Raw genomic sequence first — 24,844 nt, forward strand, 5'->3', positions numbered from 1 at the left:
AAAATACATATGGGCAGGTATCTACTGACATAGATTATAGCCAGTCACTACAGGTTTGAAAGAAATAAAGGGATTTAAAAAAAAAAAAAAAAAAAAAAAGCATGCCATGAAAGAAGCTAAAAACTTAATTTCCTTTTATTTTCCCTTGAGAAAAACATGAAAAAAACAGATAGTGTACAAAATACACTCAATTGGAAAGCACAGCTGTAAGCTGCCATTTTTCAAAGCACGTGGCTAGTCAGTGGGACAGGATTTGCAGAGCTAGAGAGGTTTACTTGAATTTACAAGGGAGAATTCCACACAGAAGTGCAGTCCATTGTCCACTGTACTGCCCCTTTCCACTGTAGAAGTATAGAATAGGACCAGCTAGTCTTAGTCAAGCAAAGTGAACGTTTTTGATAAAGCAGCACCATTCTTCCAATGCTTATTAGCTCATACCTCAAAAAGAAGGTGATGAAATAAATATTTGAAGCTGTTTCTAACTTCTGTAATGCTATCTGGGGAGTTGGTATTTTCCAAGCTATGCAGATTGGAAAAGAACAAATATTATAAATACAAAAAAAGCTAGGAAATAGGAATGCAAGCTTGGTTTTCCCATGTGAAAAAGAATTTCAGACCTTGAAATGTACCAGTTTGTCATTTGAGTAGCAGGATTTCCCTCCTGTCCTGTGACAAGTGTGACAAGTGAAGACATTGGTTCTAGTGGATGCAGGGTTTGTTGTTTTGTTTTTTTTTTTTTGTGTGCCAGGACATATCACTGACTCCAAACTGCTTTGCTCCCATTGCCACATAAACCTCATTCAAAGTAACCAAAAGGGCCAGTTAGAGGTAAAAATGCTACGTTAGTCTAACATTAAAAAAAAGCAGGTAGGGTGAAGTTGAAGTAAGAAAAACCTTTCCCATCATCGCTAAATTTTAGTTTACTTTACTGTCTTCATGAAACCAATCCTTTACTAGCCTGATTTTAATGTGTTTCTTAGTAAAAAACATTGTGGCAAATGACCATATGCTGTCATCCATGCAGCCTAATCACAGTAGAAGTGACACAAAATCATTTTGCTTGTCCCAAGTAGCAGTGGTTTTATCCTGCAGCAAGGGGGTGTGAGTGTTGGGGATTGGCCTGTGTGTGTACATTGACTTAGACTATACTGGATGTTTCACAGAGTTGACTTTATTAAGGGAGCTTAGTCCACAAGCCAGTTAAACTTGTGGACAAACATTTTACTGCTGTCACTCAGATAAATATTGCTCAGAGATGCTGACATAGGCCCTTCGGTAGTCTTTGAATGGAGCACAAATTGGCTGTAAAAAGTAAGAAAACTATTTCCGTTTCAGTATGAAAGGGAACAGGCAATTAGAACAAGCAGTCCTTCCACAACATCAGGCAAAGCATAGGCAAAAAGCTACTCCAACCAAAAAAGAACCACAAGGTTAAGGCACGGAAGTGTTCTTGTAGTCATGGTTTAAGAGCTTTAATCTCTTAAATTTCTAGTGTAAATCCTAAGCCAGCTTGGACTGCCACATTTGGACTGGCACAAGAATTTCTGTATATTTTCTAATTTGTTAATTACTGGGCTATACGTACCGTAAGCTGGCGCAGCTGTACTATACCCATACGGCGCTCCATAGCCTGCAATAGAAACACATGAAAGATGGGTTTCATTTTCCCTGGTAACTGAAGAGAGTTGGTATTTGTGCGCCAGAACACATGTACCCTTTCTGGTACATAGGTTTTCTTCAACTTCCACAAAAAGGAAGGTAATGCTAGAAGCCTGTGGCAGATGCCATGTCATTATCAGTGAAGTTCCTATGTGAATTCAGCATTTTCTGACACTTTGACAGCCAAAAGAAAGTTTCACAAAGAACATCTGAACATGTAGATGCAGACTGAGAACAGGAACCTTTTTCCAAAGAGGTAGGCGTTACTGTGGAGTAGGGGACAGAAAGAGTGTGTAACACCAATCCTGGTAACAACATCTCAATAATTAAGACTTCACAGGTTGCGTCCCTCACCTGCTTTATCTGGTGGGATCACGTGTCCATCACAAAAAACAACAGATTTCTGAGAAGAGGATGAAGAGAAATACTCTGTTTGCCAAGACCAATAAAAGCTTAACAACTGCAATGACTGGGAAATTAAACCCATTCCTGGAATAATTCCATGCTGGCAAAGAACATGCCCCTGACAGGTTCAAGTGTCTCGTAAATGACTCCTCAGGCAGAAAGACAGTTCCAAAACCAATGTTAATAGCCATTAAAAATGAATCACTGTTTTTTAATATTTATGATTACATCAACACACAGGAACAATGAAGACATCGTGCTGTTTTACTGTGCCAGAAAGGAGGTCTACCAAACAACAGTGCTTTGCTATTAGTATGTGTGAATGGCTGAAAGGTATAATTAGAACTCATACCGTAATCTGAAAAGGAGAAAGCAAATATTAAAGATTTCGTGCAGTTCTGTAACACCTTATATTGTGTGTATTTCATACCTGCTTGCAACCTACTGGTTAAACAAACAAACAAACCATCACTATTTTGGATGAGTCACTACTAGCTGAGCACCTAACCTTTCTAGCTTAAACAGTTTTGCTTCTGATGGTTGCAAATCTGCCCTGAAGAATCAGCAGTAAGGTAACCTGATTAATAGTTCACTTTCTCTATACAGTAAGTATGACATGCAGATGTGAACTTGGAGGCCTCTGAATCCCAGAAGATCCACTGCTCATTGCTAACCAGAACAGTACAACCAGGATGATAAATTAACATCAGCCAGAGTACAAATGGAAATTCTTTTTTAATCACTACAGAAGGTAACGTTAGATGCTGTGCTTGTATGCCCAGTTCATATGGACAACTTCTGGGATCAGAGCGACTCCTAATTCTGCCAGATTTATCCCTTCAAGAGGTTCTTAAGAGGGGCGCTCATAATGCTAAAGGTCCATGATCCAAGAGGTTCCTTAGGAAAAAAGTTTTGGGAATTGTGCCACGGCAGAGAACTACAGAAAAATAATTAAAAAAAATAAAAACAGCATGATAAAACCTAGCAAGGCATTGTGGGGATAGCTGCTCTCTCTTACTCTGTGCGCATGGAGTTCCAAATTGCAGACCTGTGAAGGATAGGTGCTGCCAGTTTTTGGACTCTGATTTATTTAAAGCCCCAAGGGAATTCTCTCTTCTGCTTCATCTCAGATAACTGAAGATGAATAGATAACTAGCACACAGAACACACCAGTGGTCAGAATTGAAGTATTAGCTATTTGTGCCATGCCTTACCTGGTGTTATGTATCCAGTAGCAGCAGCTGCTCCAACAAATGCACCTCTTGTTAAAGCACCTCGTCCTCTACCTCGCACAGCCTGGACTGCTGCAGAAACAGCTGTATTGACAACTCCTTTAGTCTGCTTGGAGTAATAATAATAGCAATTCAGAATGTTAAAACGTTGCTGGAAATAGAAGGCCTTCAACATTAAATCACTATCTGTCCTAAACCTCTTTAAGCACGCTTGTTGCATTGTCCTTGCTTAAGGCCGAGTACAGAATGGAAAAGTAATGTCAAAAGAATTGAAAGAATTGAAACAGAATTGACAGAATTGACAGAAAAGAAACTGACAGAAACCTAGTCCCCTCAATGAACAAGTTCTAGAGTTCTAGTTCTGAACCAGGACCGTATTCACCTTACTCAGACCTTGCAGTCAGCATGATCAGGCTATATTTCCTTTACTGGAGTTTTGGTTGTGTGGTCATGACCTACCCCAGTGGTTTCTGCACCTTTCTTTGGTATGCCTCTCTGCTGTCTTTTCCCACAAACTGCCTCTCACTAATTTACAAAGAGGCCTTTGCTTTTCTCCTACCACCCTGAACTCATGTATCTTCAGCAGGGCCAGGACTTCATTGCAAAGACAAATAACCACCTCACAGAAACACTAGACTGCTTTAGATCAGCATTTTCTTTTCTGCTGTCATAATATCTCAGAATACTGCAAGGAGCTGCAGAAGCTGTTGCTGCTTCCTGCATCAGAGCAGAGCTTTGCGTTACTAGATGTGTCCCTATCAAATTTCCCTATCATAATATAAAGACAAGTTATTGCCATCATTGCTTTCTGTAAAAAAGTGAACAAGTGAACACAGAAGTAAAAAAAAACAGTAAAAGTCAATTTAGAAAATGCCTGAATCTTAAGTCTTCATATCTTGGCTGCCAGTGGAACACTATCCTATGAGGTAGTGCTTTTCTGATCTCATAGACTTTCAGCACAATAATGGAAATAGAAATACTCCTAACCAGAAGTCTTAGTAAAATGAGGATTGTTATTATTAACAGAACAAAGACAGAAAGAGTTGGCTTGTCATTTAAGTCTATTTTATGATACATCCTGCTCCTGAAATGACAAGAAAATCCTAACGTTAATGTATTTGTACAGAAGAGACCCAGATGGTAATCCTCAGGGTTTGTTTTTCTTGTGTTGTGGTTTTTTTTCCTCTGTCAGCAGTTCTCTGTAGGAAAGACACTGTTGATAGTTTCTGCTCTATTCGTCCTTAAACTTGAGTCATCACTGAGGCTGTAAAACGTAATGGACAAGACCAAGTTTATTTTTTGTTTGTTCTTTAAAATTTTAGAAGTGCTCCTCACCAAATGAAATGTCTCATTTGCGAATCTGGTACAGAAATCTCAGCCTACTCCGGAACTCCAGAATAATGCTTTTGCCAAACTAAATGATTCATTCTGTGTATATAAGTCATGGAGGAGCACAGTACAGCTCTGACAAAGAATAGACTTCTACATCATCACTCAACCACTGACTTCCTGTATTTCCTCCAGCTCATCACCATCTCTTTGTGCTGCCTTTCCTACTGTATTTCCTGCAGCTTAAACTCCATAATAATACGAAAACATTTCATAGTGGCAGTAGTACAGTGTGGTCTGAAATGTCATAATGTGTTGTTATGCTCCTGTAGTTATTGTCAAAGAATAAAAATCAGAAGCCTTACTGCAAGCCCATAAGACAGAACACTGAAATTACTTCCTGTAGAGAATCCTCTACCATAAAAGACACAGAGCTGTGGTAACAGAACATACTAGAAAAGCCAGCAACAGTTCTTACCTGAGGAAGAATTTTCTTTTTCTTGTTGTTTGCTGCATTAGGTCCAGAAAACAGTTTCTCAAGTGCTGCTAATGCAGCACTTGCTTTTGCTACTTTCTTATTTGGGCCTGCACCTCTGAATTTCTGGCCATCCACTTCCACCTGAAAGATGAGATAAGAGTTTCTATTATATACTCTTGGGAATAGCATGCTGTACTTGCTGGTCAGTGACGATACTGCTTCAGTAGTTAAAAAACAAGGACTCTGTTGCTTCTGAAACATAATAAGAGAATACTGAAGTGATCACATGAACCACTGTTATCACTGAATCAGGAACCTAGAAACTACAGCTGAAATTAAAAGAGGACCAATATAGCTGTTTAATAATCAATTTAACCAATATGCTTTTAGTTCAACAAATAAGTGATGCTGCTTGGAAATGGGAATTCAGAGTCAAATTTTGAGGCCCCCTCATCTTTAACAATGCCTGATATCCCAACATCTTTGCTTACACTATACCTGCTATTTATCTGAAGTGCTACCTCATACTTCTTCTAAAGCTCAATGCTACTTCAAATATAGCAGAAGTAGATGAAGACAAACAAATCCAATCTCTCCCACAGTCATTTCAAATAATTCTGCAAAGATGACAACAGAAAATTCAAACTATGAGGTTACCAAGCATGTTTGCAATGCTTGCTAATCAGATATTTTTGTTTTCCAGGCTGTGGATCTTACTTTTCTCGTACTTGTGTCAAGATATGATATAGTTTAGGGCTTTTGAAGTCCAGTTTTAATTGTCATTTTGTTCTCCTAAAGCACAAGACATTCCCTTCCGCATGAGGAGCAGTAAGAGATACAAAAAGCAAAATCAAAAGAAATCTAAACTGTAGCAGCAAGCAGCTCCAAGAACTCAAGCACTGTTAGTAAAACCTCTTACTAACTCTACAATTCTGTTTTGCTTACCTCCATCACAAAGCGCTTGTCATGGCTTCCACCTGTCTCAGAGATGAGCTCATACTTCAGACCTCTTCTCTTTTCATTGAGCTCCATCACTGGATTTTTGCCACTTGCTGTCAGTATAGGACCCTGAGTTCTTACCTAGAGAGACATTCATGGAGTTGCTTTAGAACCTTATGTATTCAAATGGCAGATGAATATCTACAGCATGATAGCATACAGTGTCAAATGGTCAGCCATTTGGCAGCATTTTCACTTTATAAAGCCTCTGCAATAGCATGTTCTTACCAATACATGTGTCACTGGGATTTCCAGGTGCAGACCTATATCAAGGTAACACAGCCTTGATAACATGATGCATGAGAACAGCATGTAGAAAGTCTCATCTCTAGTGTGACAGCAAGCTAGTGGTTTCAGAGCCTAGTCTGCTATCTGCATATCACCAAGCATCACACCAGCTGCACTTGCAATTTAAAACTGCAAGGTATCCAAGACTGAAGTCATGGTGTCAAGTTCCTTGAAATCAAATCCCAATACAGGGGACACTGGCCTTCACAACCTTGCACACTTCTCTGCTGCTTGATCTAATTACTTCCTGGTACTGCTGAGTGCTCTGACTGAAGAAGTTTCAGCACAGGTCTGTTGAAAGAAACATACCTGGAAGCAAGGAAGGTTGGGCTGAGATCTAAGTGCACCAGCACATGGGCCTGCATTATAGTGCACTCAGCTACAGGTATAAATAACCACTCACAAGTAAAGAATGATGGATGGAGAAAGAAGTTTCCAAAAGCAGGTTCTAACTTTGGATATGGATCAAGAGTTCTAATGCTAGGAACTGTCCTTTGAAAGTAAATTAATATACTAGAGGCCCATATCACCATGATTTCAGAGATGTTCAGTGAGGACTGCTAAAACTACTGGAATTTTTTCCTTCGAGGAATACTGTATTTTTCACTACTTCAGTGAGGACATAAGCATAGCTTTCTTCGTTACAGCAACTGACTTCAAGTGCCAGTGGCAAAATTAACATTGACTGTATTGAAATTGATTCATTTTCAGTGCAGCTTTTTCCAAGCCATCAGATATGCACAGAGATATTAGGTTTACATTTCTTAACATCTCCTAATGAATTTTTAAAATATTTTATTTGTCACACAGATATATCATTAAGGTGATGTCTCCAGAACCATATACCTTTTTGACAAGCCTATTATAGAAGAGAAAATGCCAGATTTTCATTACTAAGGCCCAAAAGCAGCAAACAAATATTCCTTGGACCATATGTGAGCAAAGCAGGAAAGAATATCTATCAAAAAGAATTTATGATCAGAAGAGCACAAGATGGCTGCTCTACAAGAAAAAGCAGCAGAAAGATCAAATTATCAGTCTGCAGCCTATGGCAGGGCAGGTCTAAGACTGGAAAGTCCTCAATCACTGCTGTAAATTAGTATGTCATCAACTTCCAGGATAGGAAAGAAGGAAAAAAAAAACAACAAAAAAAACACTATTCCTCTCCATCACTTTGACTTTTCTATGGACTACTCACCTCTAGGGTAGCAGAGGTGTCAGCTGTAGAATTTCCAGTATTATTGCTTGAGATTGAAGACACTGTTTCATTTTTACCTTCATTATCTGATTTTTCATCAGAACTTACACATTCAACATCTGCATCAAAACCAGTTGGATAACCCATTGCTTGTAAAACCTACAACAAAAATACAAGTAATTGACTATAAAATAGGTAACAGTAATAGTACAGAAACAAAAACAAACAGAGAAGGCTGATCACAAGAAGAATGGCCACCAGACACTTTATAAAGGCACACTGCTTAGAAAATGTATTTTCTCCTGTGCTGAAGTAGAGAAAAGCAGAATAGCAATACGGAAAATAGTTCCAGGTTTCCAGAAGTGGAATCAGTACCGACAAATTTTTGTCTCTTTGTGCTGTACATTCAGCTGAATTTTCAGGGCTTCTAATTTTTAGGTCAGATCTAGAAATGAAAATGTTAAGAGTAAGTTCCCTTTTCATATGGGAAACCAGGGCCCAAATTTGCTTGGGGTGAGGGGGGGGGAGGACAGTGAGGGTGGGGTGCTGGCAGTCAGGGAAAGCTAGGGAAAACTAGTCTGCCGCACCATCCATTTGTCCTTGGCTTGAATCAGGGATGTTTTTAAGTGCAGCCCAGTATATGTGTGTGTAGATTGAGAACAGAGCTGGGTAGGTACCAGCAAACATCTGTCAAACACAGAGGAGTTCAAGGGCAAAGAAATTACAGCCCTCCAGAGCAAGTCTTATTTCCCCTTCTGCACTCCCTCTCTTTTGCTTCCCTGCAAACAACTGCAGGGACTGAGGTAAAATAAAGATGTGAGGAAAAAAGTCAGGAAGGAAACACATGCAGAGAGTTGCTTTTCCTGAGGAACAACGCATTCCCTCAGATACTTTTGGACACTTTGAACTTGAAAGCAAAAGGACAATGGGATTTTCAATACTGAAATCAAAAGAAAGCACAAAGTTGTCTGATGAAACTTCTGAAAAATGCAGTTCTTCCTAAAAATACATAGAATGAAGCACAGAATGAGAGATGAGCTTGTTTATATCATAACTGCAGTTCTGTTAAGAGGTTCTCCTACAGGTAATTCACATGAAAGAAACTTCCCTTTCTTCCCAGAAACCCAATAGGCTCAGTCTGCTTTAACATCTCTGCTATCCCCTTGTTGTGCAGTAAGGGTGCTCACATGGGGCATTCCAGTCTACTAATGTTTAAAATACAAGAGCTCTGCCAATGTACAGCACCTACAAGACGCAACAGTAAGTTACTCAGTGACTGTATTTTAGTCTCTTACTGAAAAACTGACTAGAGACCAATTGTTATGCATAGTGTTTGCCACTGTGCATGAAGGTATTCCAGTACTGAAGACAGGAAACAGCTCCTTGTTTCAAGGAGTTTAACAGTCTGTGAATGGAGAGATTTGGAGAAGAAAGGGGTCAAAAGAAGGAGCCACCAACATGTGTCTTCTAATCAACAAGAGGAAGAACAAAACTGACACAGACACCCCTCCCACTGCTGATGCAGAACTTAAATACTGCATTCAGTTCACAAGCTGACATGTAGAGCCATGAGATTTTCCTTCCAGACTGTTCCTCTCCACTATTCTAAAACCAGTGATGCTTCTTCATCCATTGCCCAACCGCATTCTGAGTACATAGGTAGTAACTCAGCCTCACTCAGTTATTACTGAGTTTCACTAGCATTACTAGTTCTGACAACCGTACTTTGTGCTCTGTGCTCCACGATCTGAGGTTAGCAGATTACTTTAGGCTTCCTTACCTTCACTGCCACGTGGAGCTTGGCTGTTTTCTTAGAAGGTCCTGATGCTTCATATGTCGTACCATCAACATCTACAGACATTGTGAAGACTGGGGCATGGACTGGACCAGACTGGGACAGCAGCTTGTACTGAAGCCCTGGCCTGATTTGGTTCAGCCTCATCAGAGCATTCATGAGATCTATTGCTTTACTATCTAGTACTAAGTGGAGGAAAGAAGAAAGGAGGGAGATTTAAAAAACAGGATGAATAAAGGAACAAAACAGTTTGTATCAGTTAGCATTTAAGTGCATTCTGTTGGTACAAAGGTGCAAAACAACCTCCCAGTCTCTCAAAGATTAAGGGTAGTCACAGCTTTTTACAGATGTGCTATTTCACTTTTGGGTAACTACAATTCTCCATATATTAAAATTAATACAACCCTCTTGCAGCTCTCTGTATTCTTCCTGGCCTTTATAATAAAAGTTTTGTAAGTAGCCAAGAACCAAACACAGAACTGGCACTAATGGCAGCACAATCAAAATATCCTCTAGAATTGACTGGATCACAGAAATACTGAGAGATTTTTATTCTGTGCATAAATACGATGTCAGTGTTTTGTAGATGAAGCTGTTTTATGCTTTTCTCGTGGGAGGGTATTGAGAGACCAGTAGCTATCTCAAGAAGGGAGTGCAACAAGGCAGATCTTCACAGTGCAGGATTACTGGGGAAAATCAGTAGAGGGAAGTCATCAATAAAATACTTTAATCGCTTAGTATTTTCCATGGCCTGACAGGTTACTAGAATTTAAAATGCTAATCACTGAGTTAGCAGTACATATCAGGAGACACTCAGATGCTGTATAACATTCTCAGTGCTGGACAACAGCAACAACATTTTTTATTCCAAAGACTTTTTCACGTGCTATTCCACACCACCACAGAGAAGCTCTTAAACCAATTCCTATCGTACGGTGTATCTTCGAAAACAGAATGGAGAAGTGTTGTGCTTACTTTTCCTCAGATTACGCTTCATCTTTTTATTTGGATCTTTATCATCCCCAACACCATCTTCAAATGGTCTCTTGAGAGCAGATGAGCCTGTACCTAGGGTATAAATTCCCTTGTAATATGAATGTACTACTAGAAAAATTCACAATAGTCCCATACTGTTCTTTCCATGTTTATAACTGAAAAAACCCTCAACCTTCAGTCAAAGCTTTCTTATTTGTACATGTGAGCCAATAATAGCTTATTACTCATTGTACTAAGCCATGGAAGATGTCTGTTTCCAATATTATATGCCATGTAAATTCTTATTATGGACATTCATTATATACTTTTTCACCAGTCTAAATTCTCCCCTTCCCCGGCATTACTACTATTTATCTTTAGATCCCCAGATGACTTTGTGCGTAAGGAAAATCATCTGTACGCCAGCTGAACTGCTACTACTCTGTTGGTAGTTCTGGAGAAAAGAACTTCTACACTTTCTCCTAACAACAAAGTAATTACATAAAAGACATAAACAAAAATTTAACATAAAGAAAAGCTTTCACCTTACATTCACAGCACGTAACTCAGGAATGTTGTTCATTCTACATTAATTCCTAGTTTACTACCAAATTAGTAACTTTTGGAGCAAACAATACCTACCTTCTTTGTCAGCTACTGACCAGGAATATTTCTGAAATGACTTATTTGATGGGAGGGGATCCATCTCCAAAACCTTATAAATCTGACCAAAGGCTGATAATCTGAGGGCATGCTATAAAGTGACAGTAGAAATAAAAGTTACATCACAGCACTGTTTCTTCCACAGTTGTCTACATTTCTAACTAGGTTTGCAAACACAGTCATTTCCTTTATGTGAAATGACAGCTATAGAAAAGTGTTTATTTATAAAAATCTAAAACTTTTTCCATAATACAAAGTGCCGGCAACACTGACAGGAGCCTACTCTAGGACTCTGGGTTGTGAGCACTTGAGATAGGATGCAGACAGTACGCACACACTGGGCTGCTAAAGGATTTATTTCATCTCTATTAAACTCTTGCACTCATAATATAATATCCTTTCATCTTTACATTGTAGGACAATAGAAGAACCATCAAGAGTGCTTTTAAAATATGCCACCCTGTCAGAGAATAAATTGAATTAATTATTTTAAATCTTTGGTATTATAGCATCCAGCTCTTCAGTATGAGTTCTGTACCTGAGCGCTGTGCGTAATGGCTTCTTTTTGCTGAACAGTCATATCAGACAAAGCATCTGTTGGCTCCCGTTCACAGGGGTCATGCAGACCAGGGCCTCCTGGGAAGAAAGAAGATAAAAATAGATTTTGTGACTAAACACACAATAATATGAAAACAGAAACTACTGGATTTTGCATGCGCTGGTCTCTATCTTCAGCAGAGTGGGAAATACTCCTTTTCCAATAAGGGATTCAAATACCATAGAAAGCAAGCTAACTGTTGAAGCAGGTGGCCACAGTACTAATCTCTGTAGACAATGCACACATACAACTGTGTGAACTAAAAGTAAGAGGTTTAATAACAGTAACGATTTGGGTAGACATGCTGATTTCAGTTTATCAATAGAAAGCAGCTAGTGATTAGGTCAGTATTTATATGTAACCCCGTAATGAAAATAGAAGTTTATTTATAAGCAAACCTAGCATTTCCCTAGAGGTGTTCATGGCCAGGTTGGATGTGGGCCTGGGCAACCTGATCTAGTGCCTGATTTAGTGTTTGGCAACCCTGCCCATGGCAGAGGTCTGAAACCTGATAATCTTTGAGGTCCCTCCCAACCCAAGTCATTCTGAGATTCCCCATGAACTCCTAACTGTATTGGAAGTACTTCATTCAAGCAGTTATGACTGTGCAACCTTCTTTTTGTCTTTTAATTTTAAACAAGAAGTCATTCATTTAGTTCCACAGCAGGCAGGGAGCACAAGGTAGGCGTTTTTCATGTAATCATACAGCAAACAGCAGCATGCTGTTAGAAGGATGAGGACTGCTTGATAAGTCTTTGGTATTCCTGAAGTTAATCCAGCCCCTTACCAGGAAGCAGAATTCCAGATGCCAAGCACTCCATCACTCGTCGTAATGCTTCCCCAGCGCCCAAAGGTCTATTACAAGTACCTATAGATTTTTCACATATAAGCTCGAGTGGCTAGAAGACATTAAATTATGATTAGTATGGACACAAGGGTAACTGTAACTGTAATTAAAAACCAAGGGGTAGAGGGGAAGAACATTCACATCAGTTACTCCAGTTTTAATGCACTACGGTCCTAACTGCAGATACTGCCATTCCAGCATGTATTTGTTCCCTGCATTGTATTAGTTACCTTCTGAGGAAACAAATGCTCTCCATTAATGGCACAGGAAAGTCTAAAAGGATGAGCCTTTTACAGACAAATCATGAATATTCTCCTCCCATCTAAGGAATATCCAAGGAGGTTGGACTTGATGACCTCTATAGGTCCCTTCCAACCTATACAATTCTTTGATTCTGTGATATCAGTTCTACATGAGAGAAAACAGCCTTCTGTGACCTCTGAAGCATTCCTTTCTGGACATGCAGAGTATCTGGCCCTCTCCAAACCTGCTAATATAGAATAACGTGCTCTGATTTGACCACCATTGCCATTGTAGCAGGAGACTCTGAGTAGCTGAAGTTGGAGGTAATATGGGGAATTCTATTGTAAATCTGTAACGGCGTGCAAGTCCCCACAGTGTCATTCCTCCTTCCGTGGTATTGGCACACCTAATAGACCAAACAAATACTCGTGTTTTGTCCTTCCTGCAGGCAGCAGTTAATGGAAAGTTCAGAGAGTTGGGAGAGAAGCTAAAGGAGACACGTCACACAGCGCACCCCAGTTCAGACACCACTACAATCCTTAAAAAAGTCTGATCTGAGCAGGTTGCCTTCAGCTCGTTTTGTACTTACCCATCCTTTCAGTGGTGCCCATGTGGGGACTCTGTTGCACAAATCCCGCAGAATACGAAGCACAATTACACATGATTTTAGTCCATTTGCCCTGGCCTAAAACAAACAGAATGGTTCCAATATACCTGCAAAAAAGCTTGCCTTCACTTTTCCTTTTCTTTTTAAATGCACTCCTGGGATAGACTTTTTTTTTTTTCTTTTTTTGATAACTACTTAATACTTAATCAGACTCATGCAAAATAGGAACAGTTAAAGAAAGTAAAATACTTCAATTTATAGAGAGACAAAGAAAAGGAAACAAAATGTCAAGATTGCTTTCGTAGTCTCACAACAACTCTAGACCAGTTGGCTGTGTACCTGTCATGCCTGCCCTTAGACAGTACAACACTGAATTCGGAATTGTAGACCTTTGCTCTACTAGGGACTAATCAGAAATTAAAGAGGCATTTAAATTAAATAGCTCAAATTAAACCTCGTAAGGCTACAGTAACAACAAGGTAAGAACAAATAGCCAACCTGAAACCATTTGGCGTGCCGCAGAGACGCCAAGGCCTCCAGGCATTTCTGCCTGTCCAATAAGTCCGGAGGATCTTTCATCGCAACACTGTCTACTGGTAAAAATGGGATAAAAAGAGACAGATACAATTTGACCAAGGGGTTTCTGTCACAATACAAAAAGAGCGGCAGCATCTCAAAGAGGTAATAAGACTCCCAGAATTTAAGTGCACTGTTATTTAATTTAAACAAGCCATTAAATGTAGTAAATGTGCACATGTGCAACAGAAGCAAAGGCATTCGCTCCTTATAGAATAATAGTAATAATAAAGATGACCACTGCTATAGACAATCTGGGATCTTATTAAAAATGCAGAACACATTGCAGGGCAGAAAAAAGCTGTATAGCACTTGTTTTGGTTGTTCTTTCCCTTCTTTGTGACTTGAAGTGCACAAAAATGGCACAGAATTTCAGACAAGCTTCTTTTGACAAGGGGAAGATTTTTGTGAGAGGGGTAGAATGTAAGAAAACCCAGTCGGTACAAAGTACTCTGACGTTACTCCCATGAACATGTTGATAATTTCAAAAAAATCAGATTTATCTGAAGTGTTTTTTATTGAGCAGCATTAGTAGTATTGAACAGTAATTCACTGAAAGAAATATGTAAGAAATGAGACATTTCTACGGTTGATCTTTCATATAACCAAAACATGTGAAAGAAACACGTTTGGTAAATTACAGATTATTAACGTTTTGAGAAGCAGCCCCCACTTGTAAAAATCTTCGCTCTCAACAGCAACCAAAAACAGACAGATGAAATTCAAAGAAGGATTGTAGAGACAAGACGTTTTCTGTTGAGCTTTACACCTTTCTCGCATCTCTTTTTTTAATCCAGCGTGCACTTAGCAGTCACATCCAACTCTATAACAAGGAATACTGTATCAGTCCTTTCCTCCCTGATTTTTATCTATATACAATTAACATCCAGACTTTCTGGAGACTGTACAAATGACAGACTGTACATATCTGAGAGGATTTAGGTTTCAATGTGAATTTTCTCTGATATGAGAACATCACAGTGGAAGCAAAATGAATTCATGGCTCAACTGTAACCTTGAACATGTTGTTTTCCCATGAATATACAACTATTCTTCAAAGTAAATATTTTGGAAAAGCTAAAACAACCTTTCCATTGTTCCTAATGGACAACTCTGCAGGTTGCAAGGGAGATTATGAATGTCTGGATGAAATCCAACATCCAGTCCAAAATCTGTGCTGGATTCAGTATCCAGGAAGACTTTTAAAATATCAGGGTGTTAGGAGAAAAAGTACAGTCGGTTTGTATGCTGAAATGTTACTCATCATTTATAAGTACTTTCCCATAGGCTACTTTCGGTGGTATTGTTTCTAAGTGTAACTGCACCTTTAATGTTAAGGTGCTCCTCCTCCTGTGCCACCAGTGAGAAGGGTACTCTGGTAAAAGCACATGATGTTACAATGGAGAAAAGAGCCCAAAGCCAAACAAAAGAAAGTGTAAAGCTGAACAGAACCGGGTATCTTGTCTGATAGTTCATAGTTGCATTTTGCACCTGCTTGTTCTGCTGTCAGCAGAAGACTTAAGTGCTATAAGCTTATTTTCTGACCCCGATGAACTTCACAGCAGATATTTGCATTGTTTCTTATTGCCCTCAACACCACCATTACAATATTGAGATTAATCACTCCTCTTGCGTGTTCTCCAAATAAAAGCTGCAGTCTCAAGGTACTTGATTGCTGTGAGAACAAAAGGTCACTTAGGAACAGAAAGCTGGCTTCTAAATTTTGCAGTTTCATTTATTTTAAAGGAGTAGTTTTATGGCACAGTTACTAGATATACATCTGTATAGTTGCATTAAAAGAGCTTATATTTTGGACAATAAAAACATCTGCTTAAAGCTCACGTATTTTATAAAACAGCTACTGTCAATGAATGATCAGAATCTTATTTTTAAACGTTAGAAATAGCAAAGATGACTGACTGCAAACTCATTGGTTTTTGTCAAGACACAGTTCATTGCCAAGCAAGTCTATTGCACAAGACTGCTGTAGCACATGCATCTAGTGACAAAGTAAATTTGTTTGCCTTAAAACTATAAGGCCACAGACAGAAGATGTCATCAGACATTCCAGTGAATGAAAAGGCTTTTCCATTCTCTTAAGATTTGTTCTCAGCAAACTGAAATCTCAATTCTCCAGTAGGAATAAGACTATTTCAGAAGGTGTATATTAGAAATAAGTTGGAGAATTCTGCTAATTGCAGTTTCAGTGCTGGTGTTCTGAGCACTCTGTGCAGATGCTGCAGTCAGCCAGCTTCTGGTGCAAGATTCTATTAAACAGGAGGATGAAGAGAACAGGCAGTGAAGAGGGTGAGCAGCTCGTAGCAGACTGCCTTTCAACATCCTCAGTAGAATGGCATGTTTCTTCATGCTCTGCCAGTCAGGAAAGTGAGACCCAATCAAAATTTTTCAAGTGTGGTTGCAAAGCTTTCTTTTTTTTTTCCTTGTGGTTTTAACAAAAGCAGTGATACAAGGAGTACAAACAAGTAGATAAAAGTAAAGCCCTGACATCAGCTCACACTCTGCAGCATAGAACCAATCTTCAGTAAATCTCTCTCCACTTGTTGTATTTACATATTTACACTCTCCTTACAGCGGCTGCCAACTTCATTCACTTAAGTCAGCCACACAAGGAGGAGCTGCATTCTCCACAGAGGCAAGGCTCCTCTGTTCTGAGCATCGCTGTCTGCCAGCAAAGGCAGGTTGTTTATGCAGTAGGTGCTCAGTTATGGAGCAGGGCTGATTCCAGCACCACTTCAGTAACTGAACTTGTTTATTATTACATAAGCTTATGTGACTATTGCTCAGTAGCAATAACTGATTTGCAAGGTCCGGCATTCTGGTCTGCAGAGCTCAATTTATATTTGATGTTATGGCTAAAAATTAGTTTCAGTTTAATCTGAAGCAAAATGCAAGCATTTAGATGCTTATCTTCTTAACAGGAGAAAGCAGAGCTTTATGGATAGCCATTGGAGAAACACTGAAATGCACGCGCGCACACATACACACAGTAGTCCACTATTTATTTTTGCTAACAAGCAGCAAAAGCAAATAGGGCAAACACCACAGCTTAAACATGAACACTTTTCCAAAGAGGTGGGGACTGAAGAGAAATCCAGAAATGTTTTTGATACATTCTGACATCAGGGCATGAAGGTACACACAGCATTCCTACAGAACAGATGGGAGCACTGAGAAGGAGGCCCATTGCCCTAACCTCACTGATTTGGTTAGAGGAGGATTAGTGGCTCACCACCGAACAGTGAAACCTTGGTCAGTTTCTTGCGGCCTCTGCACCCTGGGGGAGGCTCACAGGACACCTGAATGCAAGCAGCCTGTCTTACACTAGAGATGAAAGGCAAACTGACAACCATTTGAATTCCTCCATTCAAAAGAAGGTATGGAATAAACTTGGAACAGTTTTCAAAATTGCACAAGGCTGTAATTAATTTTGGTTGGCATTTTTTCCAGGAGTATTGAAAAAAATTGGCATATTTTCTTTGGAGATCAAGGTATTTTTAGCTGAAAATTTCTCTGAATATTTTTCCCTCGGTAAAAGGGACTCAGAGAATTGCAAATATTGTGAAAAAATATGAGCTTATCTATTTACCACTTTTATTGACATATCAATATCTGCATACCTTTTATAAAGGGAGACAATACATTTGTTTCACTTGGGATGAATCGGTGTCAAAAAACCTGTGCTTTAAAACCAGATCTATTTACCCTAACTATTCCTACCAGCTTTACAGAAATAACAGCGTAACACTGCTCCAGAGGCAGTAACACAGAAATATCTGAAAACAATGAAAACAAAATAGAGTATTTAAGATACAGGAAAGTATTAAAATTCAAATCCTCATTCATACTGAGATCAATTCAGGAGTCTTAAGAGTTCACTGCCACAGTGACATCCCTTTTTTTGTGTGTGTGTATCTCCTCATAAACATCCATCAGCTGCAGACACAAGCCTGACCAATATCTTGTGCAAAGTTGAAGAACAACTAAAGTAATACACAGGGTTTTTTTTAGTGGTCTTGCAAAAGAGCATAGTTACTAATTTGAGAATAAATAGACACTGCAATTAGGAAATCTTTGCCATTCATCTGTTTTGTAAGATTTTTCTGCATCCAACTGCTGCCAGAGTGCTCAGATTTCTTTCAAAATGAGCCTTCCTGCCCCCGCCTCGAACAAAAATGAAGAGAAACTGACCAACATTTCGTATTGTATCGGTAGTTCATGTGGGAGAGGGGAGGAAGCAAAGGACTTGTGGCAAGTCTAGAATGGGAAGAGAGCGACAGGGAGTTCCCTAGCCCACATGGGCCCAGCTGCCTCAGTTGTCATGACAGAGAATGGCCAGTTGGTCAAAGGTCTGACATCATCCAGTGGCAAAGTCTCTAGGGACAGGCTTGGGAAGTGAAGCAGAAATTACTGACATGATTTAAAAAATAAAATATGGCTACATTTGCTCTTCTCTATTTCTCTTTGTTTCCAGCCTCATTGATGCTACCAGTCAGCAGTTCTTCAATAGGGGGCTTATGACTAGATCGGAGGTCAGGCAGTTAGGGAGAAGGAATAGAAAGAAACTAAGTTACAGTTTTCTAAATCTATTTTGCACCAAAGATATGAGGTACAACATTGAATTCAGAAGCAGAAGTACTCCGTTATAGCACCCTAACTTCAATTGAATCCAAGTTAGGAAACTCTTAAAGCCAGAAACGTACACATGTATCAAGAACAAAAATTGAGGGTCAGGGGGATATACTTGCAAGCTTTGCAGGAAAGTTGTTATATATCAGAAGAGAAACGGTTTTATGAGTTTGTCAAGATACTACGAACCAATCCCACTTGACTGACTGAATTTAAAAAAAGACTGTGCAGCGCTGGGGTGCTCAAGAATCAACCAGCAAGTCTGAAAGAAAGGAGAACTAAGATACTCTGTGTCAAAATTAACACTACCAATATTGCTTGCAAATGAAAACTAATGCATAGTTACATGACGATTAAGTGACTGTTGTCTTCTTAAAGCACAAATAACGTAACCAACTGTGGCAATAGCCAGTCTAGTTAGTAGAAAATACGCAATCAAAAACCTACTCGCTAATTAACCCTGTGCTGCACAGTCGGGGCATTTAGATAGGATTTAGATATAACAGTCTTAAAAACAAGTTAAAACGCTCCGTGTACCTCCTTCCTTCTTCTCTGCTTCATCTCGAATGAGAGGGGATGTAAGTATCACCTTCAAGGTTAGCTTGGGCTCCTTTGTGTTACGAACAATAATAGCTGCCTCATTTACATGCTCCTCCACGAGATACTTCTCTTCTGTAAGTTTCTGAAAGTCACCAAGAAAGATTTCAAGAATCTCCTAATCAACTGGAAAACTGCTTTCTGTACCTGCAATACACCTCTTGAACTAACGAGGAGGCTACAAAAGATTGCAGTAACAAGTATGGCCCTGCCTCCCTCATTAAAAACAAGCTGAAAAACCCCAGTAATATGACTGAGAAAAATAATCTGCAACAAATTTAATTACAGTGCTAAGTAGCTCTACTATCAAAGAACACTCTATTATCACATTTTTCTTTATTTTAATTGAAAGACAGAAGCTGGCTTTTGTAGCTGCTAGTATGAGAAATACTGATAGCTCCTATTAGTCTTAGAAAATGCCTGTCCATTAACGCTGCCTCTAACTGTAAGAGCTCTCATGTGCACTAAGACCAGCACAGCCATAACTGTCAGCACACGTGGACAACAACCTCCAGAACAGGAGTGGCTTATGAAGGCCATCTCTTAGCAACTCTGAGCCACTCTTCAAATCCCCACAGATAGTTTGGAGGTGGTGAAATCTCTGCTGATTCTTATCCACACGCAATTCTGATGGCCTGTTTTGCAACAAAACTGCCTCATGCTACTTGCCTCTTCCGAATATGCGAATTCCACTTTAAACTACCATTGGTAGCCATGGCAGGTACTGAAGCCCTGCCCCTTTATAAATAACCACTGCCATCTTTTACAAATTCACAGTTGCATTCCATCTTGCATTTTTCCAAACACAAACATTAATCTTTCTTCAGAGGTTTAAGGTGCTCACTCTTTTCTGATTTTGTCTCTTGCTCCCTTTTCCACACAGCACTTGAATCCAGATGTGAGATTCTGCTGTTCCCACTGCACTCAGTAATAGCAGCCCCAGAAGAGATTCCTGAGAATGCCTGGAAAACCGGACCTTCCTCTCCTGACAGCATGTCAGTAAGTCAAGAGTGTTTCTTTTAAATCGATCTATTTTAGGACTTTTTTTTCTTGCTTAATTACTACCTACAAAAGAACTTAATGTAAGTTGCCTAATAATTTGTCCCTGTAACCAGCATCAAAATTATCTCAACTGATCTGTATCTCTCACCCTTAAGACCTGCTCAGAAAACTACAAATTAATTCTTAAGCTAACTCCTTGTATTTGTATGCTTTGGCAAGATCATAAGGTTAGAACATCAGTAGTTGGAACATATCTAACTACTTTTCCTGTTGTGACTTGCACTCCTGCTCCAGTAATGCTGAGATGAAATCACTTAAGCATCTGCTCATGGTTATCCTACAAGGCAAAATAAAGCAGAAGCTAATGTCTCTGTACATCAAGTGCAGGTTTTGCCCACTAACAAACCTACAGCTTCCTTGTCTGTCTTTCTCTGGCATGTCTGAAAAGCTTCTTTATTGTCATGATAGTTGTAAACTGGTTTCGTGATTCAGATCCCTCTTACCTCAGCTTCAAAAGAAAACCACCACCACCACCACCAACAAACCAAAAAAGCCAAGCATACACTAACTTTTCTCATCACTTTCAACCTTTCTCAATTCACATCTTGCTACAAATATTTAACTTTACTTTTTGATACGTTCCTAATATTTTCAGCTATGGATAGGGCCACATCTGCAAACACAGTATCTACTATCTCATTAAAATAAACCCTTTATGTGAACAAAGGATCAGTGAGAACCAACAGCTGTCAAGAGTGGCAAGAACACATGTAGTCTATGTGGAAATAAACACAAGACAGAAAAACAGATCAGGAGAGAAATGAACCCAGTTTGGACCTGGTTTGGAGAGAGGCACTTGCAGTAGAATATTCTGGGGCACAGTTTCTCAGTAACAGCACATGGTGCAATCTGGATTGGACTTAAAGGTATTAATCCTAGCTGCTTTAAAGAGACCGGCATTAACTCTTATGTGTTGGATGCCAACATTAGAATGAAATAGCCATAAATAAAAACAACTTGAAGCTCATGAGTAAAATAAACTGAGTGACCATCTAAATTGACATTTTTCTCACTTCAGACATAAGAGGCACTTATTTTGGGAAAGTCTAAGGAAAGCAAAGCTGCTACAGTGTAGAACTTAAAAAGTTCAGGCTGGGAAGCAGAGAACAAGGACCACATGCATGAGCAGGGAGTTATTTCTGGGACTACCAATTAGCTCACATTAGTGATTGGAGCAGAGAACAAAAATCAGCAGTATTAGTTACTAAATAAAGATTAGCTATCAGCATAGGAAAACTGACATCACAAAAAGAAATTAGGACAGCACCATGAGCAAGACGTTACATTTTGTGAATAGCTACCTCATAATAACACAATAGAGATGATACACACCTTACATGTTGGCCTAGATTCAAAGTATGCTCTCTATAATCTATAACACATTTCTCTTGTCTTCTCTTGGGTCTTTACCCAAACACACCTTGCAGTGCTATCAGCCATTACTACAGGACTATCCTGAATTAACTCACCTGAATTTGAACGGGGAGATTGTCTTTGACTATACATAATAAGGTCTTTGTGGGTTTTTCTTTGCACATGAGAACCAGCTCCAAATCCATATCATCTTTTATCAGCAAACCCTTTGCAACCAAGCCAATTCTCATAACACCACACAAGGTCCGACCACTTTGATCCCTGGAAATGAAATAATTCTGAGTAATTAAAATGGTATTTTTGCATATTCAAAATACTTGTATTATGCTATAACAGTGAGGAGACAAATGGATGGGACTGATTACAGTGCTAAAGTGGCATATTACTTATTAGAAAATTAAGCATAGAGTGCTTTTATAAAAGTGGCTCCTATGAAAAAAATAAAGCATTGATTTGCAGTTCACATGAATGCAGAAGATGCCTAGCTCAAAGTCACAAAGCACAAAAAAAGCAAAATTAACTATCTGCAGATCTACCATAAGAATACAGTAGTTATGATCTAGACGAGCTCTGACAGAGTTCCCGTTAGCAGAAGTGATCTGAGCTGTCTCTTAGCAATGCTCCAAGTTTAAACATGGCCATAGCCCTTCATGATGCTTTTAATTCATAGATTCAAACCTTTACCTTAAAAATTATAAAACGTTTTATTATGATTATTTTTTTAAACTTTAGCACCTCCTGCAAACTGATTTTTCAGGAAAAATTTTAATTCCAGAAAGCCTTCCAGGCTTAATTCCTTCAACAGGTCTCACCAGTGCAACCTACAGGAATAGAGGTTTTTGAGGAATAGAGGTTTTTGAGTACTAGGTATTACATTCCAGTCCCCAGCTAATGTTTAGGGGAACATTTAAAGACCACAGCAAACAACTTGCAAAGCGATGTAAGAACATTTTAGTTCTGAGTATTGAGAAGAAAACTGCAACAAAAACCAGTTTAGTAGGCTAAAGAAAAACCATAAAACTTGCATAATAAACAGCAAGGAAAATGCAAGAAATGCACCTTTGACAGTTCAAAACCAGCTACTGCCACGACTCATCTCACATACTGTGGCACCAACTAGCGGCACATCCCCCTTACAAAAACAACAGAAAGCACATAATCAGTAAAAGTAGGAAATCATCTCAGCCAGTAAGGCAGCATCCCAGTTCCTGTCATTCTTACCATCCAAAAGGTTAGACTGGTTAGAAAAAAACAAGGCATATCACGTTGTAATCCAAGATCATCAAATAGATCTTAAGAGATCTTAAGCTTCACTCAATAAATAATGTCATCTAATCATTTCACAGATTTTGCCTGAGTATTTTAAGTGGAAATGCTGCAAAAGGTGTTTGCACAGAAGACAGGGAGGTCAGTCTTGTGGCAATCCCACTATCCCTGGAACATCCAGAAGCAAACAAGCTTTGGTTTTTTTGCAACCAATGTTACAAAAGCAAACAGTATCTCAACTTCTAGCCTGGAGCTATGCTACTTAACCAGCATCTGAATGCAGATACTGAGAAAATGCAGAATTCCTTTAAATATGGTTTGTAGCTACCAATGAAGATAATTTACATTGTAGGGAAATATACCTTAGCCCCTCCCCTTTTAGCTTGTAAGTGATTAGTAAAATAATCTGCCCCCAAACAAATGCATAAATAAATTGTTCTCTGTGTATAAATAATGCATGGCTGTGTACAACAGCTGTACTCCAGATTTGTAATAGAGCAGAAGCACAAAATATACAACATGCAAAGGTATGAATAGCAAGGCTATCCAGTTGTTTTAAAAGTGCTGAATGCAGGCCTGGAACTTTACTGTTTTAAATTTATTATTTAAGAACCCATTCCATGGCTTATGTTGTCCAGATTAGAAGACATGTGGAAATGCAGCCAGTAATTCTAAAAGTAACCAACGAAACACGTAGTGCACTGCATGGCAAGAAAGACTCTTCTGTGGGAATCTGAACTTAAATACCTTCTTCAATAAGATGACAAAACTTAATTGTCCATCTGTAGAAGAGCAGCCTTTCAATACCCTGCAATTATTCCACAGTGGTAATACAACTGGCTGTCTAAAATAACTTTTTAACATTAGTTTATGTAACAATATCCATGAATTTATATGATTTGCTATTTTTGTTTGAATACATTTCACACCTAAAAAGTGATACATCACAGCTCAGCCTAGAACAAAAATGCCAGTGTTTGTGTCTGTTAAATATTTATTAGGGAAAACATAAAGCCACAGGAATCAAAATGAGTACGTTTACTTTTCAAAGCTATTATATTATGGTCTTCATACGGCTGAGCACTTCCTTTGTAGACAATATATCCTCAGAAGGTGGTACCCCATTTAAACTTCACACAGAACAAGCAGTTCTTTTGATAGCTCCCAGGCCCATAACTTTGAATTAGACACAGTCAAAGGCAACTATAAATGCTAAAAACAAACAAAACAGAACAAAAGCAGAAAAATGCTATTAATGCTTGAGGAATTTTCTGTAGAATCCACAGTGTGTTTGGAAATAGCAAGACACCAAGTCACAAATGCTTGCTGCTCCTCCCACCCATGAAGGATTTTTCCCAGTTAATACAGTAGCACATTTCATGTTTCTAAATTGGAGTTCATCCAGCAGAGCTTCATACTGCACTTCCTGAATGTTACTCTAAAATTTTTTGAGACCTGGAAAGAGCTGAGAACCACATTACAACAGGAAGCAGCATTTCATTGTCATGATTTCAAACATACCCCAATATGAATTTAGGAATAACTGATAAATATAATGGTTATCAGTGTCTCCTTCACATTAAGCAAGTATACTTTATTTTCAGTTCACAAACTGATACAACTCTGAATCAGGAAGACTGTGTCTTCTTCCATTATCTGCACTGAATTGCATCTCACTCCAGAAGTACACAGTGTAGTCCATCAGTATTTGCACTGCTGCTAGAGTAGTTTGTATTACACCCTGACTGCGTGTGTAAACAACTTTAAACACGTATTATTTACCAGAACACCAAAAAAAAAGGCCTCACAATAGAACTCTGACTAGCATAAAAGGTGTGAGAAAACATAAGGAATATATATATGGATAAAGAATACACCACTTATCAGTTTTAAGAACAGAACTTACTGGGCAAAGCCCATGTAGCTGCAGGCTTGCTTAATATTCCACACACCATAGGAAAGGAAATTGGAAGTCCTTTGACTACATCTCTAGAGCAGGTTACGTT

At 38.9% G+C, this 24,844-nt stretch overlaps 1 protein-coding gene across 22 annotated transcripts in view; it reads right to left on the bottom strand.

The window, feature by feature from the left end:
• Positions 1-24,844, bottom strand: part of STRBP (spermatid perinuclear RNA binding protein) — a 64,309-nt gene that overhangs the window by 14,814 nt on the left and 24,651 nt on the right. For 9 of the 22 annotated variants that reach the window (XM_072353141.1, XM_072353142.1, XM_072353140.1 and 6 more), the window contains exons 4-17: positions 21,668-21,833; positions 19,077-19,221; positions 13,815-13,909; positions 13,299-13,394; positions 12,407-12,518; positions 11,560-11,657; positions 11,001-11,112; positions 10,359-10,451; positions 9,369-9,568; positions 7,589-7,747; positions 6,049-6,183; positions 5,104-5,244; positions 3,279-3,405; positions 1,586-1,630 (exon numbers count right to left, since the gene is read on the bottom strand). In XM_072353141.1, coding sequence (XP_072209242.1) covers positions 1,586-1,630; positions 3,279-3,405; positions 5,104-5,244; positions 6,049-6,183; positions 7,589-7,747; positions 9,369-9,568; positions 10,359-10,451; positions 11,001-11,112; positions 11,560-11,657; positions 12,407-12,518; positions 13,299-13,394; positions 13,815-13,909; positions 19,077-19,221; positions 21,668-21,833 — 1,724 coding nt within the window. Of the gene's footprint in view, positions 1-1,585; positions 1,631-3,278; positions 3,406-5,103; positions 5,245-6,048; positions 6,184-7,588; positions 7,748-9,368; positions 9,569-10,358; positions 10,452-11,000; positions 11,113-11,559; positions 11,658-12,406; positions 12,519-13,298; positions 13,395-13,814; positions 13,910-19,076; positions 19,222-21,667; positions 21,834-22,631; positions 22,705-24,844 lie in introns of all 22 variants that reach the window. The other 13 variants (XM_072353130.1, XM_072353129.1, XM_072353137.1 and 10 more) reach the window with 4 other exon arrangements.

This window comes from Excalfactoria chinensis, chromosome 18 (assembly GCF_039878825.1).
Source record: "Excalfactoria chinensis isolate bCotChi1 chromosome 18, bCotChi1.hap2, whole genome shotgun sequence".
Taxonomy (NCBI): Eukaryota; Metazoa; Chordata; class Aves; order Galliformes; family Phasianidae; genus Excalfactoria; species Excalfactoria chinensis.